The following is a 12,500-nucleotide window of genomic DNA, read 5'->3' as shown; positions in this document are numbered from 1 at the left end:
AAAATGAAATACACTCTTTTTACACCAACTGTAGTGTCAGTAGGCAGACAGACAGCCTCACTTGAACTTAGCCATTCTCCAATTATTCACCAAGGGAAAAAACTGTTTGCAGAAGCACAGGGCAGAAATCAAAAAATAAAGACTAATAATAAGAAATAGTTCTATGGGCACATCAGGACTTCGGTAAAATTACATTCTGGTATTTTAGGACATTCCCAATTCCATAATAAATTAAAGATTAGACCACATGTGTGCCTGAATTCAGAAAGCATACTTTTTTCTACTAGCACAACATCTGCTGATTTGGTAATACCTGCCCTGAAAGTCCTACAAATGAAGCTAATAGAATTTTGCTCTTTTAAGCCTGTAACACTTCTGCATACCTTTCCATAATTTTAACTTCTGTTTCAAATCAATAGGAAGAGGTATTTTTGCCTAATATGCTGAGGTCAATCTAAGTAATAATAAGCACAATCAGATGCAGTAAGAAGTTTTGTATTTAACTTACATATCATCAGAATGCTTTATGGCATCAGCTTTTGCTACAGGTGTAGCAGAGCATATTTTTATGTCACTTTTTAATACAAACTTCCTCTACAGCATGAGAAAATTATTTTCTCTTTCAAAGAGCCAAAATGTGTTCCTAGTGGTTTAATAAATAGAACTACTGTATGACATAGAGAAACATAAGTTTTGTTTACACCTAATTCAAGACTTCACATAATAAACAAACTCCCCCTCCCATAATTTTTCCTCCTCCTTTTTAAATAATCATGAGGAAAAAACACATAAAAAAGCAAAACTTGTATTTTTTCATCATTAAGATAAACCTGAATACTAGGACCATATTTTTATTTCTGGAAATACCATTCATATTTTGTACCAATAAAATGGTGGTAATGATATACTAACAAAATAAAACTGCTTTGTAGAAATAACATTATACATAGTCAACGGAAAGAGCTTCTAAGCAATAAATTCCCATAAAACATTTAAAAAAGATTATCTTGGTAGTACTGACTTAATGAATGCTCGAAATGCAAGCTCAAATCTACCCTGTAAAGCAATCATGGATTTTTAGCAACTATTTTGACCTTAGTGACACAAACAATTAATTCTGCAAACTTAATATAAAAATAAAATTCTACATCTAATGCAGAATAATCTGTCAATGTATTTAATCAAGGATATGTTTTCTTAAAAATGTATTATACATTCTAGTATCTAACAGTGATTTTAACATACAAGGAAAAAAAATAAAGTGAAAAGCTCAGAAGTGTCTGAATGTACACATACAAGACAGAATTCTCACCGTAAGCTGAAAAAAGTAGAAGAAACAAGTCTGGGCAGACTGCAGTTTGCATCATATTTTTAAAATAAAATTCTACATTCACTTTAGCAATATTTATAAATCTATAAATATCAACAGCAAGATAAGAAGTTGCTTACATCCTAGTCATACATCTTCAAAGCCGACCTGATGACTTGTGACAGCACCCAATCCATTTATCACCAAGTATATATTACAATATATTATAGAATACTGTCATTCTCTCTTGATACAAGGATGAGGAATAACTCCCTGATTTAAGTCGAACTTCTAATTTCTATATAAAGACCACAACAAAATAGTTCATCAAGAAAATAAAAGGAGTGTCCAAGTTTCATATAGTTGCCTACAAGACCATAATAAAATCTGTTTTATCTTATTTACTTTCTATAAATCCATACATATATAACTTTAAAAAATTAACTTAGCCTAGTTGGTCTTCTAAATAGCCTAAAATTTCTCTTGTTTAACTTTCCCCAGGAAATGTTCATGCCACAGTAAAAACTTATTTTGTGATTTTACTCAGTTGATAAACCTATTCTTAAGCATTAGCATCCCTTTATGTAGTTGCCCAGTTGAAGGAAATTATTAAAACCAGCAATCCTTTACTTGCTTCCTTTAGAAAAAGCTATAAAAACCTCGATTTTTCTATTTGAAGACTCACAATGAAATGATTCAGAGAAGCTAAATCCAGAATGTTTAACTATGAGTACATCTTGCACACATTTAAACAATAAAAAAATCTTAAGAATAATAATTTCTAGGGTTTCCTCTGTTTTTCTGTGTGTCAAAGTTTTCCAGACAAGTCACATATTACAAATATCATTTTAGAGACTTCATACGGTGACAATAATAAAAGCAGCCATCATTTTCCTCTTAATTCATATTCCAAAAGGCATCTGGTCAAAAATAGGAGAAGAAAAAGAAACAGAAAAAGGGGGAAGAAAAGCAAAAGTAGCACAAAGCTATGCCTGTTACCTGAAGGACATCCTACTGTATGTTTACTAGTGTTTATGTTTCACATCAACATATTTTATAGAAGGATTCATATGCCTAACTCAAGCTGTATTTAAATCCTATGGTGCAGACCCTACCATAAAATGCCTCTTGAGTCCTATTAACTGTACCCATGGTTTTACTTTGCCTGTCTGCTTATTTAAGATCTAATCACAGTTTTGAAGAAAAGATTGTCACTTCTAAGCCTGTCCCCTCAGAACCTGTCTGTTATTAGTACTCAACTGGATATTTTCATCTTCAGTTGTAATTCTCTGTGGTCTTTGCAAATGCTATCTACTGGAATCTCTGTCTGCATGGACAAATTGGCTACACATGCCTAGGACTGCTACTTTGAGAAACATGTAAGTAGCACATTATTCTATTAGCATTTTTATGTTTTAAACTACTTCACTTAAATTTAGTTTTCTAAACATATTCACCGATTTGATACACTCTTTCTCAACAAAGATTTTAAAATTCTGTTATAATCTGAACCCCTGAATAAAGATGATGGCATGATTTTCAATGAAAACAATATAAAAATTTTATATTTACTTGCATGTATGCAATTTTATATTAAAAGAGTATAAAATCATAAGGCATATATATACATAATCATATATAGAGAGAGAGGTAAAAATCTGCTAAGAACATAATGAAGACACTGAAACCTGTATTTCTTCAGACTGTCATACTGTAAGTGCTCAATTGTTAAAACAGAATACACTTGAATTTGAAACAAGGCACGGATTTAAGCCTTAACAACTTCACATATTTCAATCTACAACTATTTCCTTCTTCCACATTTTCTGTCACCTTTTAAAATATTTAACTATAAACGTAGCTAGTGTACACTGCTTAATTCAGCACTAAAAATTATTCAATTTTAAGAGATATTATGACCTGTTATTTCAGAGGCCCGTGCACATGCAATGTATCTATCATGTTAAAACATGTTTCTATAAAACAGCATTTTTACAATATTTTACCTAACAGAAGACAACCTTCCTTCCATTAACGTAATACCTGACATTGTAATGAAAAACCTCAGCACTTAAAATTAAGGGTTTGAACTCCAACGGTGCTGAGTGGGCTCAGCACATGAAAGGATGAGGCAGCGAAGACTTTCAGGAGTTTGAAGCAGGTACTGGGAACTCTGCAGAATCAGACTCCAAAACGAGATTGTTTACCAAACAGTTAGGGCTTCACTGCATTAGTGCAATCTGTGTTCCCTGATGGAGAGGCAGCTCCTTAGGCAGACAAAGTAGGAGTTTTGTTTGTTAAGGTTTTAAAAGGAAGAGAAATCTTATAGTGACAAAAATTAATGGATTGCATCTTGTAATTAGGTGGTGTCAGCAGCCAGAGGACGGTTGAATTTTACAGTTTTAAACATAACAGCAGCTCTCCATTAACATGTTGTGAACACAAACAAACTTTAAAAATATGTTTTCAAAATGAGAATGGAAACAGACCTGCAGAAAAGCTGCTTCTTCTCCTTTCACATGTTTTCGAAATTACACATCCATATTACAACTCTCACACACGCACGCGCACACAGACAGAAAAATTGCCTTTTTTATTTCAGTGCTTTTGAACTAACCAACATTTTTTAATTACACCTCTGACAGCACAGTATCTTTACTGAGAAAAGTCACTCTGGTCCCTTCACTAGGGTCCCTTCACTGCCCAGCTCCGACTTTGGCACAATTCATTGCAAGCTAAGCAAAGTCTCAACTAATGTGGCCCTCTGGTGGAAAACCCCGCACCATGTCCTGCACGCCCGAATCGCACAGTAAACTAACAGCTCCTGAAAACATTCACTGCAAGGCTTCGGCACAACTTTCATAAATACGCAGCGGGATTTTAATCACCAGGCAAGCATGGTGGCATGCAGCCATATCAGCAAGATGTTGCTGCCACAAGAACGGGATCCTTCCATTTCAGCATTATCGTGCACTAAAACAACAACAAATAATGCCCCATGCTCTTCACTTCCACGGCACTCCACATTCAGCACACACCGAGGGTCTCCAAAAAGGTGCCCCTCTGAAAACAGCCCTTTATTTGTTTAAAAACAAACAGGAAACAAAACAAACTTACCTGCTGTTGTTGCAGATGCAGCAGTTCTACTGTGCTTACTTCAGTGCTCGTGTCACCACTTGATCTTCCATCTCTGCTGCCAGCATCTAATTGGCTGCTTAGAGTGCTCATTCCATTTTGATTCATTGAACTGTTGCTTATTGTCTCTGTCGCAGATTCCTGCATCATGACTTAATACCTAAAAGTGATTAAGAAGTATCAATTAACACACGCGTTACACCTTCACACTTCCATTATCAAGATGTCCCTCTCTGCCAATTACACAGACAGCATCTTTAGAAGAAGAAAAAAGCCTCGCAGAGCCGTTTACCAAGAAATGCAATGCAAACTCTGCTTTCATACAGCTGCTAATCACTGGAATTATGATTTCTATAAGCAAGCTTGGTGTGCTTACATTTAACGGCCAAAATAACACACCATGCACGCAGCATGGTCAATAGCATTTATGAACGACTACGTTTTAAAGTCTACCTATAAAACCAGTTTAAGTGAAGGCACGATTTCACACACTGCTCTATATTTCCTATTATCTAGCTTTGACAACCATGGATGACTATACAGCCTTATTTAAAATATTCACTATCTTGATTCTGTCAGAATTTTACAGCATATCTTATGCAAGGCTGTTGTTTAATGATGCACAGCTAATCATACAAAATTAAAATTTTGTAAGGGTGTTACAAATCATATGGTATCAACCAATGATAAATAGTATAATGGGCTTCTCCTTTTTTGTGACTAAATAAAATTTTGCCTCGGAGGCATTTTAAGAAAAAGCTCCTGCTGCAAACACGTCAGATATTGCCTATTTTTTTAATCAAACGCCTGATATTCATTTATTTTTCTGACATTTAAAACATTTAATACTGTCCTTCCTGGGAAGTAATTAAGCTTATGCATGAGCAGCAATCAAACTGTTCACTTGAAGATGACTTAAAACTCAATTTTAACATAGGCAAATAAATGAAAGATATAAAATTAATTTTCCAGGCATGTATTAGATATGAAAGCTGGAAATAAAATCTATCAAGAATATCACTAATGATTGTGCTAAAAACAGCATAAATTATGCATATTACCTTCTCTACAGTAATAAATGTTTTATCATTTTCACTGCATAAATATACTGTACTTTCAGGATAGCAATGAGATGTCCTGCCAAGATCAGTTGAAATCTTTGCAGTAAATAAAGAACCAACGTGCCCTTACAAACCAGAATTTCAAGGCGCATTTTGTATCTGTAATATGGAAAGGTCAGTGTCTCTTCTCAGAGCCACCAAAGTCCTCTCCTGCTCTTGCAGGGTCAGAATGGAGCTCCCTTCCTTCATCCTCTCTCCCGACCTACTGACAAGAGTCCTCACAACAACCTGGCTCAGCTGTGATTTAAAAAAAAACACCTCTGAAGGGAGAGGGATGTGTAAGCAAACTCAGGAAAGGAAACACAGCTTGTTGTTTAGACTAATTATTTAACTTAGCAATTTTGTCCTTTGCAAAGTATGAGTAAATTCCTTTGCTTTAAAAAAAAAAAGAAAAGAAAAAGGCAGGAAAAGAATCATTACAACTTCAACTATGTGCATGGGATATTAATTAAAATGCAGTATGAATTACTACAAACAAGCTCCTCCAAGACATAGTAAAAGTATATACTGTGTGAAAAATGTTAAAATAGCAAAAGATGAGTTATTTAAGGATGGTCTGGTCAGAAATAAACAGGATGCAAAAAACCTAAACACAAACACAGCTAACATAAAGGAGGGTAGCTGTTACAGCCCAGTAAACAACAGCAGCACCAGATGTGTTTATGAAGAAACAGTCCTTCTAAAACACTTATGAACATTAGCGAAGAAAAATAATAGAAATGGAAAATGTGATACAAGCAGTGATGAATTTTACAAGGCAAAAACAAAGCTAATACTCTTTTCTGAGATTAGGCAGCTAATAAGTATTCAAATTAGGCATAAATTTTACATGTACAATGTTTAAAATATTCAGAGAAAAGGGTCTGATTGCCCTTAGTAGTTATATGAAAATTCTAATGTGGATATGCCACAACTGTGGAAGCAGACAGCCCTTTCTGATTTTTACAATATTTACTTTCAATAAAAGGACATGTATATCAGAGAGGAAATTTATTTAAAACTTCATCAGCTGTATCGTTACAAGGATTTGGAAATTTGGGAAATTCAAATGTTAATCCTCTTTTAGTCAAACAAAGATTTAACCAACAGACAGGTTCATCTTTTACAAATTCAAACGTTAGACAATAACAGTGGTACATTTAACCAGGCACACTAAAAGGGCAAAGGGTGTAAATGTTAGATAATCAAAACATTACAAAACACCCAGAAATGTAATAAATAAATACATCATCCCTCCTGTTTTTACATCTCTCTGTTTCATTACAATTAACAAAGAAGGGTTAAATGTCTTCCAGTTCATATTAACCAAAGGGTTTTATGTCTTGTGGATTTTGTATCCTTGCAAAGCCCCAGAGTGTAGTTCAGGCTCTACATTTAAAGTTAAAGTGCCTGTGAGCCAGCAGAATCGGCTTTAACGTAACCTGACCAGTAACACTGCTCTGGCAATAGAAAACAACAAATCCGATCCAACAGCTGGGTACAGACAGAATGAAACTACAGAGTAACAATACTAGAAGGGACAAATTGTTTGAAGTAGAAGAAACACTGCAGTATTTTTATGAAGGAAAAAGAGACCCTATAATTTTATGTTAAAAAAAAAAAAGTGTGTGTGGTGGCTGTTTCTCTAGTTTTAAATGATATTTTTAAAAACAGCACTAAAACTTTGGCTAGAGCAATGCACTGTGTTGGTTGTCCTCAGCCCCCTCCTCACTGTCGGCAACTGAAAAAGGGCTGCTGGAGAAAGCAAGAGCATAACATCTTTTTCTTTTCCCTTCTTTTCTCTTGCACAGACATACATATATACATAAGTCTACACACTTGTGTGTGTATGTACTATTAACTCTAAATCCCCCCACACTAAAGCTCTGAAAACATCTAAACAAGGATCATTTGTGATATCTATGTATCAGCAATCTGAGTTATCAGTAGCAAAATAATTCGAACCCGTAACATCTCACTGAGTAAACTAATGTACTTTCTTCTTGTTCTTACAGGAGTAGTGCAGATTGTTACCAAAATAAGCATAAATAAACATAAAGGAAATAGACAGGTATCAGCCAGATACTAAGGCTGTAAGTTTGGTAATTCAAACAGGACAAGAAAAAATATACGGGTCCCTGTTTACACACATTTATACACATTCATACTTTCTAATCCTTCTCTTTTCTCTTGCTGTCACACTCGCTGTCAGTCATGAGCATGCCTACACAGGCACACACGCACACATGCACCCACATTCACAGACACATTCACCAGCACCTACTTCTGCTGTGATTCTGCAATTCTTGGTGCCAAAGGTGGGATCTAAGCTTTGCTACCCGGTATTTTTAACAAAGGTACGGGCAAAATATTTGCTGCTGTCTGCAAGAGACAGGGAAATTGTAGATCATTTTAGAGCGTGGTTGCACTGCAGGTCGAATACCTAATCCTGCCAGGGTAGCCAAGCTATCACCCATATCAAAAAAAAGAAATAGTCCACCTTGTTGAGTTAGAAGGTACAGTTTTACTTTTCTCCCCCGCAGCGAACTGGACATTTTCTATGGGCCCGTGCGCCCGCACGTGCACGCGTGTGTGTTTTAAGCCAGCAAGTCACTGTACAGATACTTATTCTCTACACCACTTCCCTTTTGAAACATTAAACTGACACTGGAACTGACTGCACAAGATTGCATTTTCTCTTCCTAAACAACTTGAATTGAAAGGTTACTTAGTGTAACAATATTTACTTGCAGAATTGTGTTGTTACCAAGGGTATAATGGATGGTGGCTATGCAGGTTTACGCAAGAATGAGTGAAGCATGAGGCATTAGCCATGTGTTTGACATGTTTCAAATTGCTATAATCCAGCATTAAACACACCCAGCAATTCATGCCATTTCTTGCAGCCATAATCTTGAATAAAGCGTGCACAACCACTTATTATATAAATTAGTATATGACTCCCTGTTATAGTCACAACAGTGCTTTTGTGTTTATTTTGCACCAAGACGGGGTCTTTTATTTGTACAAATAGCAGGATAGCGCGCCGTGCCGCAATGAAACCTCCTCGGTCTATGACAGGGTGTGTGTCACGTCCGGCTCGCGGGGTCTGTGGAGCCCGGCCCGGGCCCGGTTCGGCCCAGGCCCGGCCCAGGCCCGGCCCAGGCCCGGCCCGGGGCAGCTGAGGGAGCGGCGCCGGCGCGGCCGCCAGGGGGCGGCCCGGCCTCGGCGTGCCCCGCACGTGCCGCTCACGCGAGGCACGGCCCGCGCGGAGCCGCGCGTGCCCCGGGAGCGGCGCGCGCTGCCAGCCCCGCGGGGCCGGCGCCGGGAGCGCAGCGGGGCGGCCGCTGCTGCCGCCCTTGTGCCGGGGAGCCCCGCACCGGGCCGCACTCCGGGCCCGCTGCTGCCGCCCTTCTGCCGGGGAGCCCCGCACCGGGCCGCACTCCGGGCCCGCTGCTGCCGCCCTTCTGCCGGGGAGCCCCGCACCGGGCCGCACTCCGGGCCCGCTGCTGCCGCCCTTCTGCCGGGGGAGCCCCGCACCGGGCCGCACTCCGGGCCCGCTGCTGCCGCCCTTCTGCCGGGGGAGCCCCGCACCGGGCCGCACTCCGGGCCCGCTGCTGCCGCCCTTCTGCCGGGGGAGCCCCGCACCGGGCCGCACTCCGGGCCCGCTGCTGCCGCCCTTCTCCCGGGGAGCCCCGCACCGGGCCGCACCGCCCTGCCCTGGCTGTAGGGTGCCCACGCTGGGTCATCCACAGACTTGACACACCCGAGTTTGCCTCGCTTCCCTCCGTAAGACGTAGCCCAGTCTGCAGCCTTTTGAAACTGGACTGTGATGTAAAAGCAGAGGTGAGGAGCTAGGCTTAAATAATAGTAACTTTTGTGCTCTGCTGGAATTAATTCATCATTGACACAAGGCACAATGCATCTGAAGTCTTGCGCTGGAGTACGCTAAAAGCCTTTAATAGTTAAGATTGCTTAATAAATCAAAATGCCAAATATTAAGGACATAGCTGAATGTGTGAGAACAAAAAATTTGGAAAGCTAAGAGAACATTTGTAAAGGTGTTTAAGGTGTTTTGGTTTTTTTTTTTTTTTTTTTTTTTACTTTAAAACAGCTTTCAAAGCTTGAGGTAAGCCTAATTTCTAGATATGTTTTAAACACTAATTAGGTCAAACACCATGGTAAATGCTGTAAAATAAGGTATTTGTATTAGTATGTGTAAAATAAATAACTGTCTAGTCAAATAAGTTTTCTCTGTAAAAATGTGAAATATGCCCAAACACCTTGTGCTGGAAGTTCTTTCAGAAAAACAGAGTTTCCAGTTGTAAATTACAGGACGTAGAATAACGAGAAAGCATTATCATCTGCATCAGTGATCAAAATCAGCATCTTTCCCGAGAAAAAACATAATTTTCATGGTAAAAAAAATCTATTCAAAGTGACATCATTGTTTTACTATTTACACTATTCTCACTAGTGAAGACATTAGTTGTGAGTAAAGTTAAAAGTTCAAAAATAGATAAAATAGGCAGCAGTGGGACAAGAGTGTCTTGGTCCCAACAGAGAAAGCACTTGTACTCTGAAGAATGCAAGCTGTAGTATAAAACTTTTAAGTGGACACTCTTATGGTGGGCCTCTGAAGGCTTTCTGCATGCAGATTTATAATAAAATTGACAACTGGATTTTGCAAATTACCACAGATGAGATTTATGTTATGTGACACAAGAACCAGCAGTTCAGCATCCCCATCCACACACGGTTTCAGGTGAAGAAAACACGTATCCTTATCTTAACAGGTGCACTTGGCTGGCATGAGGAAGTATTAAGAAATCAAATTAATTGATTTGTGCTAAACTGCAACTGAAAAAACAAGCATTGTCTAAAATATTTATCTCTCCACTATAAACAATTTTTCTACTGTCTGTGTACTGTGGTTTATCTATCAGATGTTTAAATGAACATCCTTTTAACTGACTGGCACCAACAGTCAGATAAAGGTATTGAAGGTAGAATATCATATTCAATCTTAAATAAAAGCTATCCTGCATTTTAAAGGCTGTATCTTTTCCTTTCACACCATCTCCATTCTTCTGGACTAATAAAAATAGCAGGTCAGTTTGGGGCACGGTAATTTATCTGCTTTCTAAAATTGAGGAGTATGTTGTCACACTCATGTGATTATTAAACAACAGTTTACTTCCCAAAACAGCAAGGAAGGTCTAATTAATTTCCACCTGCTATTTATTTTCACTTGCTAGGAAAAAAATCCCTATGAAGGCCAGTGTTATCTGTATGAGTAGTGTGTACAGGACTGTAAGATATGTACTTTACACACAGGAGAGTGGCAAAAGCTTGCTAGAGTGCATTCCCTATAGCCCACACAGAAATGAGCAGCCAGTTTCAGGATAAGATTCTTATTTGAGCAATGACAGCTTGGAAACCCCACCTTGGAAAGCACACTCCTCTCACTCCCTTTCTCTCCGTCTCTTTCCCAGTCTTAAAGTAAAAAAAAAAAAAAAGGAAAAAAAAAGAGAAAAGAGGCAGCTCTCCAAGCTCTTGAGAGTAGGGAGACTTTATTACAGTCAATGGAGAATTTAGTAGAGAGAAAGCATTAGGGCAGTAGGAAATAATTAGAACTGTGAGAGCTAGGGAAGACCTGCCTAGCAGGCAAATTCCCTTAAAAAAAAAAAAAAAAAAAAAAAAAGCTTCAAGCTTCTTACAGAGTCTGTAAGACTTACAAACTGCAAGCCCAGAGCCAACTTTTTTTTTTTTGGTGAGGAGCTTGCAACAACTGTCATTGGTAATTTCCCTCCCCTGATCTTTGAATATCGTGATAGTACCTTCCTTCATGAGACAGTATATGTTTAACCCTCACAGCTCCTTGACTTCTCATCTAGGCTTCTGATCATTCCTTTCAGTATCCCTTGAGGGGTTTTTATCCACTGGCCACAAACTACATTTTTCACAGATCCCTTCTAGAGTTTTTGGTGCAAAGTACTCCTTCAGTTTTTCTCACCAGACTAACCCTGTGTTCTCACCAGATGCACCATAGGACAGGTGCTACATGACAAGAAATCTCTTTTACAGGAAACAACTTACGGAAAGCTTGAACAAGCCTTAAAGAGGAATAAAATGGAAAACCTGTATTTCTAAGATGAGCCCTCAAAAGCTCAGACGCTTGCTTTCAAAACCCCCGTCAGCATCTGATTGCATCTATGGCTTTCATTGACTACAAATGGGTAGATCACAAATTTTATATGCACAGTAATATCTGAAAAGCCCCCTTACTGACACTTGGTGTTCCTATGTTTTCCTCTTGCAAATTTTTTACATACAAGTTTCTAACATTAGCTTACAGTCACATTCTGATAAAACTGAACAATTACTAAAATCACATCCAACAATGTATTGAAGTAAAATAGATGGTAACAGGTAGACATAACCACACATTTAGCCAACAAGAGCAGTGCCAAACTGCATCTCTTCCTCCAGACTGCTGAAATGGTCAAAGTGTTGGCCAGAAACTGACATACTCTAATAAAAGGTCAAAACCTGCAATCGTAAATACTTCTTCCAAACAATTCCAACTTCTAGCAGATATTTTAAAGGAATAATTTATATTTTCATTAAATTCTTGTCCAAAATCTTAAGTTCAGCTCTGTTCTTTCAAATTTCACCAAGGCCAAGTCAGTTCAAAAAGGCATATCAAAAACACTGCCAAACCACTGGCAAAAATATGAGATTTACTATCATTTTATAGACTACACAAAGTAGGCATTTTTTATATGCATGCTGATTTCTGCAGCTAACTACTTATTTTACATTACTTCGATGAAGTCAATGTAGGTATATGCAGAAAATATGTAATAAACAGACATAAGAAGAAAAACATCTAAAGTAATTAAAATTCAGGGATGTCAAGAAGCATTTAGAGGACTTATGGTCGAACATCTTTT

General features: G+C 38.2%; 1 protein-coding gene across 1 annotated transcript in view; it reads right to left on the bottom strand.

Moving 5' to 3' along the window:
* Positions 1 to 12,500, bottom strand: part of FOXP2 (forkhead box P2) — a 400,669-nt gene that overhangs the window by 186,413 nt on the left and 201,756 nt on the right. Inside the window, exon 4 of the mRNA XM_033057875.2 lies at positions 4,427 to 4,604. Within this exon, the coding sequence (XP_032913766.1) occupies positions 4,427 to 4,594 (168 nt within the window). The 5' untranslated portion in view covers positions 4,595 to 4,604. The remainder of the gene's footprint in view (positions 1 to 4,426; positions 4,605 to 12,500) is intronic.

The sequence above is a fragment of the Catharus ustulatus genome, chromosome 4, assembly GCF_009819885.2.
Source record: "Catharus ustulatus isolate bCatUst1 chromosome 4, bCatUst1.pri.v2, whole genome shotgun sequence".
In the NCBI taxonomy this organism is placed as follows: Eukaryota; Metazoa; Chordata; class Aves; order Passeriformes; family Turdidae; genus Catharus; species Catharus ustulatus.
Note: the sequence above shows the minus strand (reverse complement) of the source record. Positions and strands in the feature narration are given on the sequence as shown.